The sequence below is a fragment of the Rhododendron vialii genome, chromosome 9a (genome assembly GCF_030253575.1).
Source record: "Rhododendron vialii isolate Sample 1 chromosome 9a, ASM3025357v1".
NCBI lineage: Eukaryota > Viridiplantae > Streptophyta > Magnoliopsida > Ericales > Ericaceae > Rhododendron > Rhododendron vialii.
The window spans coordinates 3,173,365-3,191,566 of NC_080565.1; the positions used below are offsets into that span (position 1 = coordinate 3,173,365).

At 41.0% G+C, this 18,202-nt stretch overlaps 1 protein-coding gene across 16 annotated transcripts in view; it reads right to left on the reverse strand.

The window, feature by feature from the left end:
• LOC131301970 (putative disease resistance protein RGA3) overlaps positions 1–18,202 on the reverse strand; it is a 48,702-nt gene that overhangs the window by 3,336 nt on the left and 27,164 nt on the right. For 13 of the 16 annotated variants that reach the window (XM_058328498.1, XM_058328510.1, XM_058328500.1 and 10 more), the window contains 3 exons: positions 8,728–8,955; positions 7,739–7,894; positions 6,600–6,827 (listed from right to left, as the gene is read on the reverse strand). In XM_058328498.1, the coding sequence (XP_058184481.1) occupies positions 6,600–6,827; positions 7,739–7,894; positions 8,728–8,955 (612 nt within the window). Of the gene's footprint in view, positions 1–65; positions 180–6,505; positions 6,828–7,738; positions 7,895–8,727; positions 8,956–18,202 lie in introns of those variants that run through there. The other 3 variants (XM_058328511.1, XM_058328503.1, XM_058328506.1) reach the window with 3 other exon arrangements.

Below are 18,202 nucleotides of genomic sequence, written 5' to 3' on the forward strand. Positions count from 1 at the left end.
TATTTTACACAATCTCTTTTGGAACTTTATTTTATGGTGTGCAAACGAATAATACAAAATAAATTTCATGCAGTCATTTTAGGGGTATAATGTTTTGAATAAAAGAAAATTTGTGCAAGAAATATCATACCTCAAGACAAACGAGTCCTACAGAGCAAAAGTTTTGCAATTCACATCTTCTTGTTGTTAGAAATATGTAAACCCAATTTGGGTATTTCCTTGTTTTATTTTTTGGGGCTTTGATGTAATGTTTTATATATTTGTCCTTAGTACTCCCTCCGTCCCTTATTTATAGTCCGGTATTCCATTTTGGGATGTCCCTTAATAAGTGTCCATTTTGTAAAGTTAGTGGGTAAAAGTTGATGAATTGTCTATTTAGTCCCTAAAAGTAAATTCCATTTTAAAAAGTAAGTGAGTAAAAGTGTCATGATGATGGGTAAGTAGGAAAAGTGGAGGAAAAAGTTAATGTGAAAAGTATAATGATGATGTCTTTTTAATAAGTTGGAATTACGAAGTAGGACACTTAAAAAGGGACGGAGGGAGTATGTAATAAGTGAAGTGTGTGTCTAGAACCTTGTACAGAAATATCTAGTTGTGGCTGTGGTGTGTGTCTTTGTTATTGTAAGATAAAGAAAAAAAAAACGCGAGACAGAGAGAGACAGAGAAATGAGAAGAAAAAAGGGTTTTGTGTGCTCTTGTGTGTGCTGTGTTTGAAGGTGAAGAAAAAGGCTTTGTAAAGCTTTAATCAAGTGAAAGAAATCTGCATTTCTTGTGCCCAAATAAGTCTTGTTATTGCTGAAATTTTCTGCTCTGTTTTGTTGCCGAAAAACTGCATGTTTGTAGCTTGATAGCGTGCTGAAAATTTGATCTGTTACTGCTGTGTTTCTGCTGCGATTTTACTCAGTTTGTGACTGTTTTGTTGTGATATTTGTGTGTGATTATTGGGCCCCTTATTCCCCCCAACATATATGGTATCAAAGCTTAGGGCTTGTTGCTTGAAATTAGGGCCTTTATTGGTGTATTTCTGCTTGATCTGTGATGGCTGCAATGAATAACTTTCTCCAGCCCCAAATTCCTAGATTGGGGAAAGATAATTATGAGAATTGGAGTATACAAATGAAAGTGTTGTTGGGTTATCAAGATTTGTGGGATCTTGTTGAAAATGGGTTTTAACAACCTGCTTCGAAGGAGGATGAAGAGAGATCGATTGACGGAAGGTCAAAAGGTTTGACTCAAGCAAATGAGAAATAAAGATAAGAAAGCCTTGTTATTGACAAAACTATAAGGATGAGACTTCAAGTTTTGAGGGGTGAATTTGAATCTTTGCAAATGAAGGATAATGAGACCATTGCGGTGTATTTTACTAGAACCATGGTGATTGTGAATCAAATTAGAAGGTATGGTGGCAACCTTGATAATGTATGTGTGGTGGAGAAGATCTTACGATCTCTAAATGGTAAATTTGAGTATGTGGTTCCCGTCGTTGAAGAGTCAAAGGATACTTCCTCCTTGACGATTGATCAATTGATGGCAGCACTAGAAGTTTATGAGCAAAGGTGAACAAGAAGGCTTCAAGCTCTCTCGAACAAGCACTCCAATCGAAACTTTCTTTCAATGATGCAAAGGAGGATCAAGGGGAGACCTCTCAAAGCGGAAGAGGAAGAGGCTATGACAATCATGGTAGAGGCTATGATAGCCGTGGTAGAGGCTATGATAGCCGTGGTAGAGGCTATGGAAATCATGGAAGAGGCTTTGAAAGCCATGGAAGAGGTTATGCGAATAGAGGTAGAGGTGGAAGGAACACTAGTGGAGGTGGAAGAGGCCAAAACTCATATGCTCCAAGAGGAAGAGGAAGAGGAAGAGCTAGAGGAGGTGGCGACTACAACCATTCTTTTAATCGGAATGGTTATGACAAGAGGAATGTTGAATGCTATAATTGTCACAAATTTGGGCACTATAGCTATGCGTGTAGAGCAAAGTCAAGCAATGAAGTTGGTGAGCAAGCTAACTATGTGGAGAAAGAGTACCAAGAAGTTGAGCCTACTTTGTTGCTAGCTTACAATGGTTCCAATGGAGATCAAAGTGATGTATGGTTTCTTGATACCGGGGCAAGCAATCATATGTGTGGCAAGAAGAGCATGTTTATTGAACTAGATGAGGCGGTGCAAGGCCATGTGATATTTGGCGACCACTCCAAAGTTTCGGTGAAAGGCAAAGGTAAGATTCTAATCAAACTCTAGAATGGTAGTCATGATTTTATTTCTGACGTTTATTATGTTCCGGATATGAAAAATAATATCTTAAATTTGGGCCAACTTTTGAAGAAAGGATATGATATTTGCATGAAGAATCTTTATCTTATTATCAAAGACGCTTGTGGAAATTTGATTGCTCATGTGAAAATGTCAAAGAATAGAATGTTTTCTTTAAATATTCAACATGATGCTATGAGATGCTTTAATGCTATTGTCAAGGATAATGCTTGGTTGTGGCACTTGAGGTTTGGACATCTTAACTTTGGTGGTTTGAAGCTTTTATCAACTAAGATATGGTGAGAGGCTTGCCTTTTATGGATCATCCTAATGAAGTTTGTGAAGGGTGCATTCTTGGCAAACACCATAGATTGAGCTTTCCTAAAGAAGCAAGATGGCGAGCATCAAAGCCTTTGGAGCTTGTGCACACCGATGTATGTGGTCCTTTGAAACCCATGACAAATGGCAAGAATTGGTACTTCCTCAATTTCATTGATGACTATAGCCGGAAGACTTTGGTGTATTTTTTGAAGAGGAAGTCGGAGGTGTTTGATAAATTCAAAGAGTTTAAGACACTTGTTGAGAAGCAAATTGGCAACTATATCAAGATGTTGAGATCCGATCGTGGTGGTGAATATACTTCCGATGCTTTTAAGGATTTTTGCAAAGAACATGGTATTGTGCATCAAGTGACTCCATCCTACACGCCACAATTGAATGGAGTTGCCGAAAGGAAGAATAGAACAATCTTAGATATGGCTAGAAGCATGTTGAAAGGAAAGCGCTTGCCTAGAGAATTTTGGGCCGAAGCCGTTGCATGTGCCGTTTATCTCTTGAACCGTTGTCCAACTAAAAGTGTTCACTTCAAGACACCGGAAGAGGCATGGAGCTCTTTCAAGTCAAGTGTTTCTCATCTTAGAGTTTTTGGGTGCATTGCCTATCAAAGAATCCGGAAGCTAGAAGAACAAAGCTTGATGACAAAGGTGAAAAATGCATTTTTTCTTGGCTATGGTGATAGAACAATGGGTTACAAATTATACAACCCTCTTACCAAGAAGGTGATCATGAGTAGAGATGTGATATTCGAAGAAGAAGAAATGTGGGATTGGAAGGAAAAAGAAGTCACCAATGATGTTGAACTTGTTCTTGAAGAAGAAGAGATGGAAGTGCTAAACAAAGTTAAAAAAGAGCCACAATCTCCTCCACATGGATCTCCCTCATCTTATAGAAGTGATTCTTCCTCACCATCATCATCGTCATCAGAGGCTAGTTCAAGTGAAAGGCCAAAGAAAACAAGAAACTTGCAAGAAATTTATGAAGAAATCAAAATGGAGGAAGAGAACTTAAGTTTATTTTGTTTCTTTACGGATATGGATTGTGATCCTATTAGCTTTGAAGAAGCCATTCAAGAGAAGAAATGGAAGAAAACCATGGATGAAGAAATAAATGCAATTGAGAAGAATGGTACATGGGTGCTTACTAGTCTACCACAAGACCACAAAGCAATTGGTGTGAAATGGGTGTATAAGACAGAGAGAAATGCAAGTGGTGAAGTTCAAAGATACAAGGCAAGATTGGTTGCTTAAGGCTACAAGCAAAGAGCCGGAATTGACTATGGTGAAGCGTTTGCTCCCGTTGCCCGAATGGAGACTATTAGATTGATGATTACTTTAGCCGCCCAACATAAATGGAAGATTTATCAACTTGATGTGAAATCAGTGTTTTTAAATGGCTTCCTTGAAGAAGAGATTTATGTGGAACAACCATAGTTTTAAATCGCGGTATCGGTCGCCGTCGCAGTATCGGTCGCGGTATATCGGTATCGGGACGTATCGGTGATACGTCGCGGGAATCGGATGTCACGGTCGTGAATTTTTAAAAATCATCAGCAACATGTATAAAACTTGAAAAATATACTTTTGCCCCCAACATTGGCTAAAATTATCACATTTTAATTAATTTAAGACATGTAATAGCCCATTCTCTTCATGTGAAATATCCGATAATTTATCAAAACCCGCAAGTCAATAAGATTTTACAAATATGAGAAAAATGCAACATTATGAGTTTCGATATAATTGACATAAATAGCAAAAATAAGATGAAGACATTAAAATAAACACACCATAGAGGTTTTACATTACATAATCGCTAGCCACATTATGCAACATTATGTTTTTTTTGTTTTGTTTTTTTTTTGCCGAACCGATACGAACCGGCCGAACCGGTCCACAAATCGGTTACATGCCGATACGTATCGGGAATCGGCCGATTCACCTGTGAATTTCAGTCTCCCCGTTATACCAGCCTATATCCCAACCGGAAGTCTCAAATACCGGTACGAACCGGCCGATACGAACCGTATCGGCCGATATTTAAAACTATGGGAACAACCCTTGGGGTATGTCAAAGTTGGGCAAGAAGGCAAAGTGTATAAGTTGAAAAAAGCTTTTTATGGGCTAAAACAAGCTCTACGTGCTTGGAATGCTAGAATTGATAAATACTTTGTGGAGAATGGCTTTGAAAAATGTCCTTATGAGCATGCTTTGTACATGAAGGTGGATGCCAATGGAAATTTTTGGCTTGTGTGCGTATATGTTGATGACTTGATCTTTATCGGGAATGCTCCTAACATGTTCAAGGAGTTCAAGAAGAGTATGATTCGGGAGTTTGAGATGATTGATATTGGCTTGATGTCTCACTTTCTTGGCATTGAAGTTGAGCAAAAGGAAGATGGAATTTTCATTTCTCAAAGTGGCTATGCAAAGGAAGTGCTTAAAAGATTTGGCATGGAATCTTGCAATGTTCTAAAAGTCGCTCGGCGCTAGTCGGGCGGTCGGCCACCTTCGAGCGATTAATCGACGATTAATCGGTGCATATTAATTAGTAATCGGCGATTAATCGTTAATCGGACCTAATCGGATAGGCCCCGCCGGCTATTAATTAGTGATTAATCACCGATTAATTTCTTGTTTTAGAACACTGGAATCTTGTAATCCGGTGAACACTCCGGTGGAAAGTAGAGTAGAGCTTCGAAAGAGCACTAATGGTGGCAATGTTGATCCAACTTACTTTAAAAGTCTAGTTGGAAGTCTCCGGTATCTCACTTGCACTAGGCCAGACATATTGGGTTGATTAGTAGATACGTGGAATCACCGGACCAATCACATCTCAATGCGGCAAAGAGGATTCTTCGTTATGTCAAAGGTACACTCAACGATGGCTTGTTTTATTCTTGTGTCGATGATTTTAAGCTTGTTGAATATTCCGATAGTGATTGGGGAAGAGATTTAGATGAAAGGAAAAGTACTTCGGGCTTTGCTTTCTTTATGGCAAATGCGGTTTTTACTTGGTCTTCTAAGAAGCAACCCATTGTTACTTTGTCTACTTGTGAAGCGGAATATGTGGCCGCTAACTCTGCCGTTTGCCATGCTATTTGGTTGAGAAATTTGTTGAACTTGGGATTTCCACAAGAAAGTCCCACGGAGGTACATGTTGATAACCGATCGGAAATCGTCTCGGCAAAGAATCCGGTATTTCACGAAAGGAGCAAGCATATTGATACTCGTTTCACTTCATCCGGGAGCATGTGAAGCAAAAGGAAGTGGAGCTAGTTTATTGCAAGTCTTATGATAAAGTTGCCGATATTTTCACGAAGCCTTTAAAGCATGACTTGGTTGGAAGATTGAAGTTGATGCTTGGCATGAAGACTATTGGAAATTCGATTTAAGGGGGGATGTTAGAAATATGTAAACTCAATTTGGGTATTTCCTTGTCTTATTTTTTGGGGCTTTGATGTAATGTTTTTATATTTTTGTCCTTAGTATGTAATAAGTGAAGTGTGTGTCTAGAACCTTGTGCAGAAATATCTAGTTGTGGCTGTGGTGTGTGTCTTCGTTATTGTGAGAAAAAGAAAAAAAAACGTAAGACAGAGAGAGACAAAGAAAAGAGAGAAAAAAGAAGAAAAAAGGGTTTTGTATGCTCTTATGTGTGCTATGTTTGAAGGTGAAGAAAAAGGCTTTGTAAAGCTTTAATCAAGTGAAAGAAATATGCATTTCTAGTGCCCAGATAAGTCTTGTTATTGCTGAAATTTTCTGCTCTATTTTGTTGCTGAAAAAATGCATGTTTGTAGCTTGATAGTGTGATGAAAATTTGATTTGTTACTGCTGCGTTTCTGCTGCGATTTTACTCAGTTTGTGACTGTTTTGTGGTGATATTTGTGTGTGATTATTGGGCCCCTTATTCCCCTCAACACTTGTATGAGGGATGGGTTGTACCTTATTTCGTGGTAAATATGATGAATTAGAAGCAATTTAAAAACTAAATGGTGAGTGGATAGAAAAGGACCTGGAAGGGTTATCAACTCCAGACAATCGTAAATCAGAAGTTGTTGAAGGGACACGGAGCCGTTGAATGCTGCTTCTGATTCGTCAATTGGCTTGAGCGTTTTTAACTTTGGGCATTTGCGTACGTCTATCATCTTGATGGTTGGTTGTAAGACCCCTTCTGGCAAACACGTCAACTCCATGCAACCATAAATTACAAGTTCTTCTAGGGAGGTTGAGCCCTTCAACGCTGTTTTTGTTTCGTCAATTGGACCCATTAGGTTATAGCAATGATATACTCATTTAAAACGTACTTCTCAAGAAACCTTATGTTTTATAGCTCTGGCAAATAACTTAGCCCATCTATTTCCACTATTGCCATATCTCCCTTTGTTTGGAACGTGGAGGATGGAGGGGGAGATCGAAAATTCTCTCTCACCCATTGTTTGCTCTGAGGAAAAAGACAATAAAAAATGGCCAAAAGGAGGATTACGTACAATAACAAATTTTATTTCTTTTTTCAGGTTAATTATTTTCTCTTTTCTTCCCCCTCTTTCCACAATGTTGCAAACATAGCGTTAGGCTTCATTGCTTTTTCTCTTTAGCAAATCTTCTATTAAGGCTCCATTTGTTTTGAGAAAATACATTTTTTGCAAAAATATTTTACCAATTTTTATTATTTCGTTGTCTAAACTTGGAATAATTTTTTTTGAAGAAATTGGTTTATATCAACGAGAGGAATTAACTTACGGAGCAAAAAACATTAAATTATGTAATTTAATCTTAAGGACAAACTAGCTTAATAATCCTGTCTCGTAACTTTTGTGGACCTCAAGCCCTTGGCAACAACTTATTCTTTAGACAACACAAATCTTGTACAGTATAATATATAAAACCAATCTCTGTTGAAACTTAATTTTAATGTGTGCAAACAAATAATGCAAAATAAATTTCATGCAATCATTTTACGGGTAAAATGATTTGAATAAATGCAATTTCGTGTGAAAATATTTTACATCAAGCCAAACAAAGCCTTAAGAGCATAAATTTTGCATTCCACATCTTCTTGTATGAGGAGGTATAGGTTGTACCTTATTTCGGGGTAATTATCATGAATAAGACACAATTTAAAAAATAATTGTTGGGTGAATAGAAAAGAACCTGGAAGGGTCAACTCTGGGCAACCACGAATGAAAAGTTTTTGAAGGGACGTCAAGCCGTTGAATGTCGCTGCTCTTTTTTCAATTGGATTGAACATTTTGAACTTTGGGCACCTGTTTATGTCTATCTCTTTGAGGTTTGGTTGTAGCACCCATCCTGGCAAACACGTGAACTCAATTTAGCTATTGTGAATAACTAAGCCCATTTATTTCTAGTACTATTGCCCTATCTCCCTTTGTTTGGAACGGGGATAATGGAGGGCGGAGTCCAAAAATTGTCTCGCCACTTGTTGGTTTGAGGGAACAGAGAAGAAAAATAATAGCAAAATAGAGAACAATTAAGTACAATAAATATTTTCCTTCATTTTTCTTGTTAATTAGTTTATCTTGACTTCCCTCTTTTCCCACAAGGTTCCAAACAAAGCGTAGGGGTTCATTGCTTTTACTCTTTTGCGGATCTTTTTAATTGGACAGAATACAATGTTCGCAAAATATTTTACCAATTTTAGGTGTTTGGTTGCATAAACTTGCATAAAACTATTTCTTAACAAAAAGTTTTATATCGACAAGAGGAATTAACTTACGGTGCAAAAAATATTAAATTACATCATTTTCTCTTATGGAAGAACTAACTTACTAATCCCATCTTATAACCTCTGTGGACCTAAGGCCCTTGGTAACAACTTATTCTTTAGACAACACAAATCTCGTACTTCTGATTTTACACAGTCTCTGTTGGAACTTTATTTTTTGGTGTGCAAACGAATAATAGAAAACAAATTTCATGCAATCATTTTAGGGGTATAATGTTTTGAATAAAAGAAAATTTGTGCAAGAAATATCATACCTCAAGACAAACGAGTCCTATAGAGCAAAAGTTTTGCAATTCACATCTTCTTGTATGAGGGTTGGGTTGTACCTTATTTCTTGGTAAATATGATGAAATAGAAGCAATTTAAAAACTAAATGGTGAGTGGATAGAAAAAGGACCTGGAAGGGTTATCAACTCCGGGCAATCGTAAATCAGAAGTTGTTGAAGGGACACGGAGCCGTTGAATGCTACTTCTGATTCTTCAATTGGCTTGAGCATTTTTAACTTTGGGCATCTACGTATGTCTATCATCTGGATGGTTGGTTGTAGCACCCCTTCTGGCAAACACGTCAACTCCGTGCAACCATAAATTACAAGTTCTTCTAGGGAGGTTGAGCCCTTGAACGCTGTTTTTGTTTCGTCAATTGGACCCATTAGGTTATAGCAATGATATACTCATTTAAAACGTATTTCGATCTTGTGGGCAGCATGCCTTTGGAAAGGAACCAATCCGTCATAACCATATCTAGGTTCGCGAGCCAGGTTACGAGAGGGGAAGGGTTTTTAGGCACCCCTCTTGTCCAATCCGGAGATCGGTCTCTACTTGAGCTTTTTGTGAAAATATTTGCGATTTTATTTGATTAATTAATTTTTTAGCCAATTAAGGGTGGGGAACAGTTTAATGGGAATTAAAGTTGTAACACGATTTGCAAGATGTAATAATAGCATGGATGCGAAAGCAGTTAGTAAAGGATGAAAACAAACTCCTGTGGGAGGTTAAACAGACTCGAAGGCTGCTGTTTTGGAGTGACATGCGCAGTTGGAAACCAGCATGCACTGATCAAGTCACTACATACTGATCACACTTGGATGTGCTACTACACGACCTGCGCGTATCGGTAAGCCTAAGCCCAGTGCTCTTATTTTCAAACCCTCTGGGCTCTGGAAGGACCAGTGCACACCCAGGAAAAACCAAACAGTTATAAAATACAATTTAAAAGCTGAAAAGCCCTACAAATGAACAAAATACCCCATAATCAGTGTGGCGACAAAACAACGGTTTAAGGCCAAGTTACCCTTGCAAGGCCACTCACTGGTCAGAGACAGATTGGCGCACGCGTATGGCGCTCCGGCGCGCATGTCTAAGCCTTTTAATTAGTGTTTGGTTTACATGTTTCTTGGTTTTTGTACATGTCCAGAAAGATCCCAGAGTTACTCCATAGCAGCAGGTATGCATATTGAAATACAGCTAACAATTTTAACAAAGGAAAGTAGTAAACTGGTTATTTGCATGCTCGCAGTGATCTATATACAAAGAAATGCATAAAACAGCAAGACACCAATTCCCACGCAGACCTGCGCGCACAGCCACAGAGTGGTGTGCGCATGCTGTGGACCGGTGCACGCTGGTTCCTACCAAGACGGTTATTGAAACCCTGCTAGCTTTAGGGTCACGACTGGTATTGATTACCAGCCTTAGCCCTACCAGTCCCCCCTCTAGGATCAAAGAAAACAGTACGTATGCTATACCTAAATTAAGTTTGAAAGAGTGCTTGAGCTTTTGAGGTTTGAGGCTTGATTGAGGTGGAAAAACAAGCTATGTTCTTGAGGGAGTATGAGTGATAGAAGAAACAAGGGCGGGTGTAACCATTTTGAAGTTCGTATCTCTTTTTTTTTTAACCCCTTCAATGGAAGAACCATGGGGGGTATATATAGGGAAAGAGGAAGGTAAATATGGTACAAAGAGAGGAGCTCATCTAGTCCACGAGGCTGGCTAAGGGTTACTTGGTAGTTAAGCTTACCAACCCATTGTTGACCACACCTGGCAGCTTGACCCGCGCGCACGGGTTTTAAAGCAGCGCGCACGTGTACCACCTACTTACGCGTTGGTCAACGGTATATTTGCGATTCTGTTTGATTAATTAATTTTTTAGCCAATTAAGGGTGGGGAACAGTTTAATGGGGATTAAAGTTGTAACACGATTTGCAATATGTAATAATAGCATGGATGCGAAAGCAGTTAGTAAAGGATGAAAACAAACTCCTGTGGGAGGTTAAACAGACTCGAAGGCTGCTGTTTTGGAGTGACATGCACAGTTGGAAACCAGCATGCACTGATCAAGTCACTGCATGCTGATCACACTTGCTTGTGCTACTACACGACCTGCACGCATCGGTAAGCCTAAGCCCACAGCTCTTATTTTCAAACCCTCTGGGCTCTGGAAGGACCAGTGCACACCCAGGAAAAACCAAACAGTTATAAAATACAATTTAAAAGCTGAAAAGCCCTACAAATGAACAAAATACCCCATAATCAGTGTGGGGACAAAACAACGGTTTAAGGCCAAGTTACCCTTGCAAGGCCACTCACTGGTCAGAGACAGATTGGCGCACGCGTATGGCGCTCCGGCGCGCATGTCTAAGCCTTTTAATTAGTGTTTGGTTTACATGTTTCTTGGTTTTTGTACATGTCCAGAAAGATCCCAGAGTTACTCCATAGCAGCAGGTATGCATATTGAAATACAGCTAACAATTTTAACAAAGGAAAGTAGTAAACTGGTTATTTACATGCTCGCAGTGATCTATATACAAAGAAATGCAAAAAACAGCAAGACACCAATTCCCACGCGGACCTGCGCGCACAGCCACAGAGTGGTGCGCGCGTGCTGTGGACCGGTGCTCGCTGGTTCCTACCAGGACGGTTTATGAAACCCTGCTAGCTTTAGGGTCACGACTGGTATTGATTACCAGCCTTAGCCCTACCAGTCCCCCCCTCTAGGATCAAAACAGAAAACAGTAGGTATGCTATACCTAAATTAAGTTTGAAAGAGTGCTGGAGCTTTTGAGGTTTGAGGCTTGATTGAGGTGGAAGAACAAGCTATGTTCTTGAGGGAGTATGAGTGATAGAAGAAACAAGGGTGGGTGTAACCATTTTGAAGTTCGTATCTCTTTTTTTTTTAACCCCTTCAATGGAAGAACCATGGGGGGTAGATATAAGGAGAGAGGAAGGTAAATATGGTGCAAAGAGAGGAGCTCATCTAGTCCACGAGGCTGGCTGAGGGTTACTTGGTAGTTAAGCTTACCAACCCATTGTTGACCACACCTGGCAGCTTGACCCGCGCGCACGGGTTTTGGAGCAGAGCGCACGTGTACCCCCTACTTACACGTTGGTCAACGGTCAAGCTTTGACCATTGACCAACACCCGTCAAGTTGTTCTGCGCGTGCAGTCTTCAAATCAGCACGCGTTTGTAGGGTTTTTGGCTTTTGAAGTGGCTTAGGCTTGGTTAGGTTCAAGAGGGTGTCAAACATCAAAAACCGAAAGTAAATTAATCTGGAAGCCCTGATTGGAGTGTCTACAGTAGCCCTTCTTTGACGCCACTTGAAGCACCATCGACTTGGTACAAATAACGTCAAAGATTTCTAGACACCCCTCAAGGCAATCCAGAGCAAAGCATACTGGCAAAATAGACAAGTAAACTTAAGGAACCTGATTGGAGAAATGGACAAACAGTCCATTGCCGGGGATGAAAGTAGAACTGGACGAGTGAATCACCGCTTGTTGGTCAAATTTAGACAGGACAGGCTGTCGTTGCAGATCTGGATGGGACAGGCCGTCGTTGCTGGGGATCAAACTATCCTCGGCACAAAGCATTCCAACAAATATGGGTAAGTCGCGTCAGGTAGGTTGAATTCTATCTGTTGGGAATCAGAGTCAATCTCCTTATCAAAGACCATCCAAGGCAGAGCAATAAGGTTGCTGGAAGATGCACGTGAAGTTAGACTGAAGTAGAGGTAATCGTTTGGGGTAGGCGAAGGCCGACTCTCCTGGGGAATGATTAGTCACCAAAAGGTGGACCATCAAACAATATTCTAATCGTTGTTGGGGCCTAAAAGGATGATATTCTGATTGTCGTTGTGAGAGTGAACACAAACGATATTCTGATCGTCGTTGACAGATTGAAAGAACGATATGGCTGATCATCGTTAATGGATTTGAAAGGACGATATGGCTAATCGTCGTTGATGATATGGCTAACCATCGCTGAATGACTAAAATGGATGATATGGCTGACTGTCGTTGATGATATGGCTGACCATCGCTGAATGACTAAAATGGATGATATGACTGACCGTCGATGATATCGTTCACCATCGCTGAATAACTAAAATGGACGATACGGGTGACCGTCGTTGATGATATCGCTGACCATCGCTGAATGACTGAGATAGACAATATGGCTGATCGTCGTTGATAATATGGCTGACCATCACTGAATGAAAATGGACGATATGGCTGACCGTCATTGATGATATGGCTGACCATCACTAAATGAAGATGGACGATATGGCTGACCGTCGTTGAGTTGGACAGGACTGGTTGTCGTTGATTTGTTCCGTAGAAAATTTTATCGCATCCTGCTATGAGAACAATACCGTAGAAGATTTTCAATTGCACCCATCGGCAAACAAATCGTGGATTCAGGGAGAATTCTTTACATCCGCTGACCAAACGATAACGATACCATAGGAGATTTTTCAATCGCATCCGTCGGCAAACAAAGACTTGATGGAAGCCATTCAGGCATAAACTCCCACAAATTGGCCACCTTTCTGTTTTCAACAGTTGATATACACAATATGCAAAGATGTATACTATATGAATACACAAATTGAAAATGCAAACCCTAGCTAAAGGCGGCTCCTAGGAGGACAATGATGCTTAAGGACTATCACTGAGCCCCAGTACTTTACTGTCTTTTGCTTCTGAGATGCACACCCAGATAAATAGACGTTGAATGGGCCGGCGTGCCCAATTGATATAGTAACGGCATTGGGCCTGCGCGTCCTTTCTTCGATGCTTGGGCAGACGTGCCCCAGAGATATGCTTTGCTTGGTCTTGGGTTGACGTGCCTTTGCCGTCCACGAGATTCCACAGCTTGTGAGTTACAGATACTAGGGTAGCAATGTAAAAATTGCATTTTCCAGTTTATTAACTCTCTTTTGCAAGTGTTTAAGAGAATACAAAAACCAACCACTAATTTCTAATTTGTATTGACAAGCGAACTGAGTCGACACAAAGACACATGTGTAAAGACTTGCCTAGCTCAAACGAAAAGGGAGAAGAGCCCCGGATGCAACACGGACTTTTAGACACATGGAAATTAATAAAATTTTGGGCATTAACGTGCCAAAACTCACAATAGCCCTTCAGACAGGTGAAACTGACACTTGCCTAAGGTCAAATAGCTGTACAATGACCTGTACAAACAGACAAAACTGAGAAAAGCATCCCGAAATGACAATGGATTAAAAAAACTAGAAAAATGTCACAAAATGGACATAAGACGCAAATGATGACTTGTATAAGCCAGGACTGAAACTGACACCCCCGTGCAGTCACATTAGATCCACATGACCTGCATGGTATGACAACACTTTGCAAAAGTCCCTTGAATGACATTTAAGGCAGTAGCTGACTGCTATTGATTGTTGATCGAATTGAAGCAGTGTGCGCAGGTTTGAGACCAACGCACATCATATTGAATGAGCACGCATGAGTATCGAACTAGTGCATGTGACTGCAAAGCTATTGCAGCTGCTCAAACTAGACTTCGCTGAACTTAGAACAAACTTTGAGCCATTAGGCCTCGCAAGCATTTCGTTCTGTTTTTTATGATTAAAATCTTTTAAGGCTTTTACTCAGCTTTGAAATTGAAATAGTACTTTGAAACAAGATTGAAAAATAAAATGTTTTCCCCCTTTTGCACATATGAAGCTTGTCTTCTTCTCAACCACGGCAATGTACCAAAGCGTTGGATCAAATTGATAAATTGTGACCGAGTCTCAAAGAGAGACTGCCTACATATCCCATTATGGGAAATCAAGTCAAAACGTAGTTCAGGCAAAGATTCACTCGTGTGTTTTACCTCATATTTTACGCTCTAACTTTTGCCTAGAACTGCACATTCAGGTCTTTGGTCAAGCGAGCTTTCAAATATTGCCTTGACTTTTGCCTAGACTGCCTTCATAGGTTTTTGGTCTAGCAGGCTGCTCTAACTTTTACTTAGAACTGCCCACCCTTGAGGTTTTCAGTCCAATGAGCTTCTCTCAAGGAAAAGACTTTTGAATTGATCCATATTGACCAATGTATTAAATCGTTGCTGTCAAGGTCGATGATCTTTGGCTGCAGCCCTAGATAAAACGACTTCATAACGCATGATCTAGAGCGCTTTGGCTGAAACTCCTTGCTCCGGGCCTATTTTGAACGTTCTAACTTGTGCTTGGCGGAACACTGTTCCTGCAAACTTGGAACGTGGCGCTGGACCTTTTGAGCTTTATTTTACATGGTTTGGCACCCGGTAACAAAAGGATTCGATTCTTCTTTTATCTTAGGATCAACACCAGGTGTGTCTTTTGAGAAACCATGCCAAGATGTCGATGAACTCTTCAAGTCTGTCTGACCGAGTACAATGCTCCTCTAGGGACAGAATTGAACCAATTTGAACCAGTCGAGGGTCTACCTCATCTTTCAAGCTTATTTGAAAACTACTATTTCAATTAATAGGCTGAGCATACCTTTCGTCTTCCCCTTCGGCGAGGGAACACATTTCCTTGGGGTTGATCCCATCGAAATCTATCCCTTCATCATCAGGGTCGACACAGTTTATGTAAAAGCCAACAAAGTACGTAGAAGCAAGATAGTACATATCAAAAAGAAAGCCCCTCGAGGTTGCCAAGCACAGCAAAAGACTCGAATTAAAAATAGAAGCTACGACATGGAAGGCCAAGAGGCACAAACCTTGACTCAGAGCTAAACTTAAATGACTTGACAGACACCGTGTTAGACTCAGACCCAAAAGTGTCAATGCAAAATAGACGCGATTTGAAAATACAATTCTTATAGTTAACCTTGGCTTCCACAAAAGAGGGGTAGGATCCAGAGGACGTCAGGCCCAAGTAACAGCACTTCGGCCTCCTCAGTTTCTTCGACCAAACCTACTCGATCCTCTCTTGAACAATGGACCTCAGCCCATCAGCCCCTTCCTTCGATTGATTGGCCCAATCCTCAACCAATGCCTTCCAGCTTTCAGCCCCATTTTCTATTCCACAACCTATGTCCAACATGCCAAACTCGAGTTCAGACAGGATAGACACAAATGGTTTGCGTTGGTTTTGAGGGACGATAAAGTGGCTGGGGTTGAATATGGTGGAGCTTGGATTGATTTGAGTGGAGGTGATAGATATCTGACCAACCAGAGGGTCAGAATGGTGTTAAGGCAAGGAGTTGGAAATGACGTTGAGCTTTGGTGGAACTTGAACCGTACTATTGTCAATGAGATTTTGAATCTCATGTCGAAGACGATAGCATGCGTCAATAGGATGGCCAGGCATTTGGTGGAAGGCGCAAAAGAGGCTAGGCTTGTAACCAGAAGGTAAGACTTTGGGTGGAGAAGTTGGGGTTAAAGGCTTGAGATGCCCGGATTTGACGAGTTTTTCCACCACTGCAGATAGAGGTGCCTCGAAGACAGAGAAACTCCAAGGTTGGGTTCGGGCCCGGTAGCTTTGGGCATTTTGAACCTGATTGACATCGGCAGTGCGATTGGAGTCAAAAGCCGGAGCATCGCTCCCACTTGTAGCCGTATTGGAGTAGTTGTTATTACCGAACAGCGCGCTACTATTTCTAGAGTAAGCCCTCGGTTTAGCTTATTGTGAGGACTCTCCTCTCGGCAGAATTTCACTCTGCAGTGCATCCTCAATGGCCAAATCAAACTCAAAGAAAATCTCAAAGTTTGCAGATGCTTGAACCAACACAAGGTTCTTAGCATAGTCGGGCTGAAGATTGTGCGAGATGATGCGGAGTTGATCCCCCTCACTCGGGCGCTAAGTCATTAGAGCGCCTTTGGCTCTCCACCTCTTAACAAAATCTGCAAAGGACTCATTTGCTTCCATTTTGGTTGACTCTAACTCATGAATGGTCATCTTGAGTTGAGAGTCGTAATTGTACTGTGCAACAAAGGCAGCCCCAATGTCTTCCCAAGTCCTTCTTTTGGAGATGTTGAGCAACAAAAACCATTGAAAAACGGGCCCAGAGAGAGTCTGTGGGAACAACTGAGACATAGCCTCACTTTCCACACCCAGCAGCTTCATTGCAGCATGATAGCCAAAGAGATGAGTCTTAGGATCACCGCTCCCGTCGAACTTAACCAAGTTAAGCATCTTGAATTTGTCGAAAAGCCTAGCATTTGGGTTCAGGCAGAGATGATCTAGGTCAATTCCATGCTAACCTTCTTGGATTTTGAGACAGCTTCTTCTAGCTTAGTCATCTTGGCCACAAGAGCGGTCATGTCAGGGTTTTAAATAGACCTAACAACAAAAAGGTGCAGGTTTAGAGCAGGCGCACGAGCCTCTCTAGGAATGGGCTGAACAATGAGATGCCCTGCATGATTTGGATCCTCGACAAAGACAGGTTCTACATGAACATCCTCATCGTCCTCGCCTTCCTCTTCAAGCACTAGCGCTGGTGGAAGAGGAGTGTTGATGAGATCATTCAGACGAGTGATGGAAGTATCAGTCTGAGAGGCCCTCTGTTGCGAAGCAGTGATACTGTTCTGGAGGTTTGTGAGCATAGTTTCAAGACTGAGCGGCTGATCTGTCATCACAGGTTTTTAAATGGAGCTTGATGAAGAAGCTGAAGATGGGGAAGCTGGCGGCGTGGCTTTTTGCAAAATCGATAGCGAACCAGACTGTAAGGCGGCCAACAGTGAACCTGGAGAAGCCTCCATTGCAACTGACCGGGAATCTAGCCTGACAAGTCTTTGAACCGTATTTTGAAGACATTCCCAAGTAGGTTTGGCTTTTTCTTTCAGTACTCTTTTGTTCGGTGCAATGGTTCCAAACTATACAATAAAGTAATTGAAAGCTCAGTGACGTTCCTGCAGCAGCAGTTAATTGCAAAAAGAAATGCAATGTACACGTCATCGTCGTCGGTGTCCTCCTAGACTCTATAACTACAAACAAGTCTGTCTCATGATGTTCGGACGCTGCCAAAATCCTCGGAATTCTTTTCGAGGGTGTATCCTTGTTTGAATCGACTAACACTAAAAGATGTCAAAATAGTCTAAGCCTTTGACTATTCCGTTCTCGAATTTTCAACTTTGGAGTCAGAACAACTCGGTGTAGATGACGTGATACCGGAATCGGGGCAGCGTAGGCAATACAATGCCATAGCCTAAACGATGTACGTGTTGCGCACGATAACCAAGGTGGTATAAGCATCACGGCATTCTCTCTGTTGTTCCTTGTTTTCTGTTTGAAACCTCGATCGGGTATTTAGACAAGGACTTAGAAAGTCTTGATTTCCCAAAGTCTTGTTGATCTAACGACTTTGAAAATTGATAGCATGTACCATCAAGATGCATGACTCTTCATCGGGTCATAGCAACGTCCTAATAAGCATAAGACAAACTCGAAAGAGAGACAATCTAGAAGTCGCCCTAAACATGTTCCTACGCAAAACAGTATGTATGTACAGTGCACGCGATAGGGAAAGCAGTAACATGTAGACAGCATATGGGGGTTAGATGAAAGTAGATCTTACCCTGTAGGTACCTGTCTTAATTTGGAGAGTTTTAATGCTTTGTATATGCAAAGAC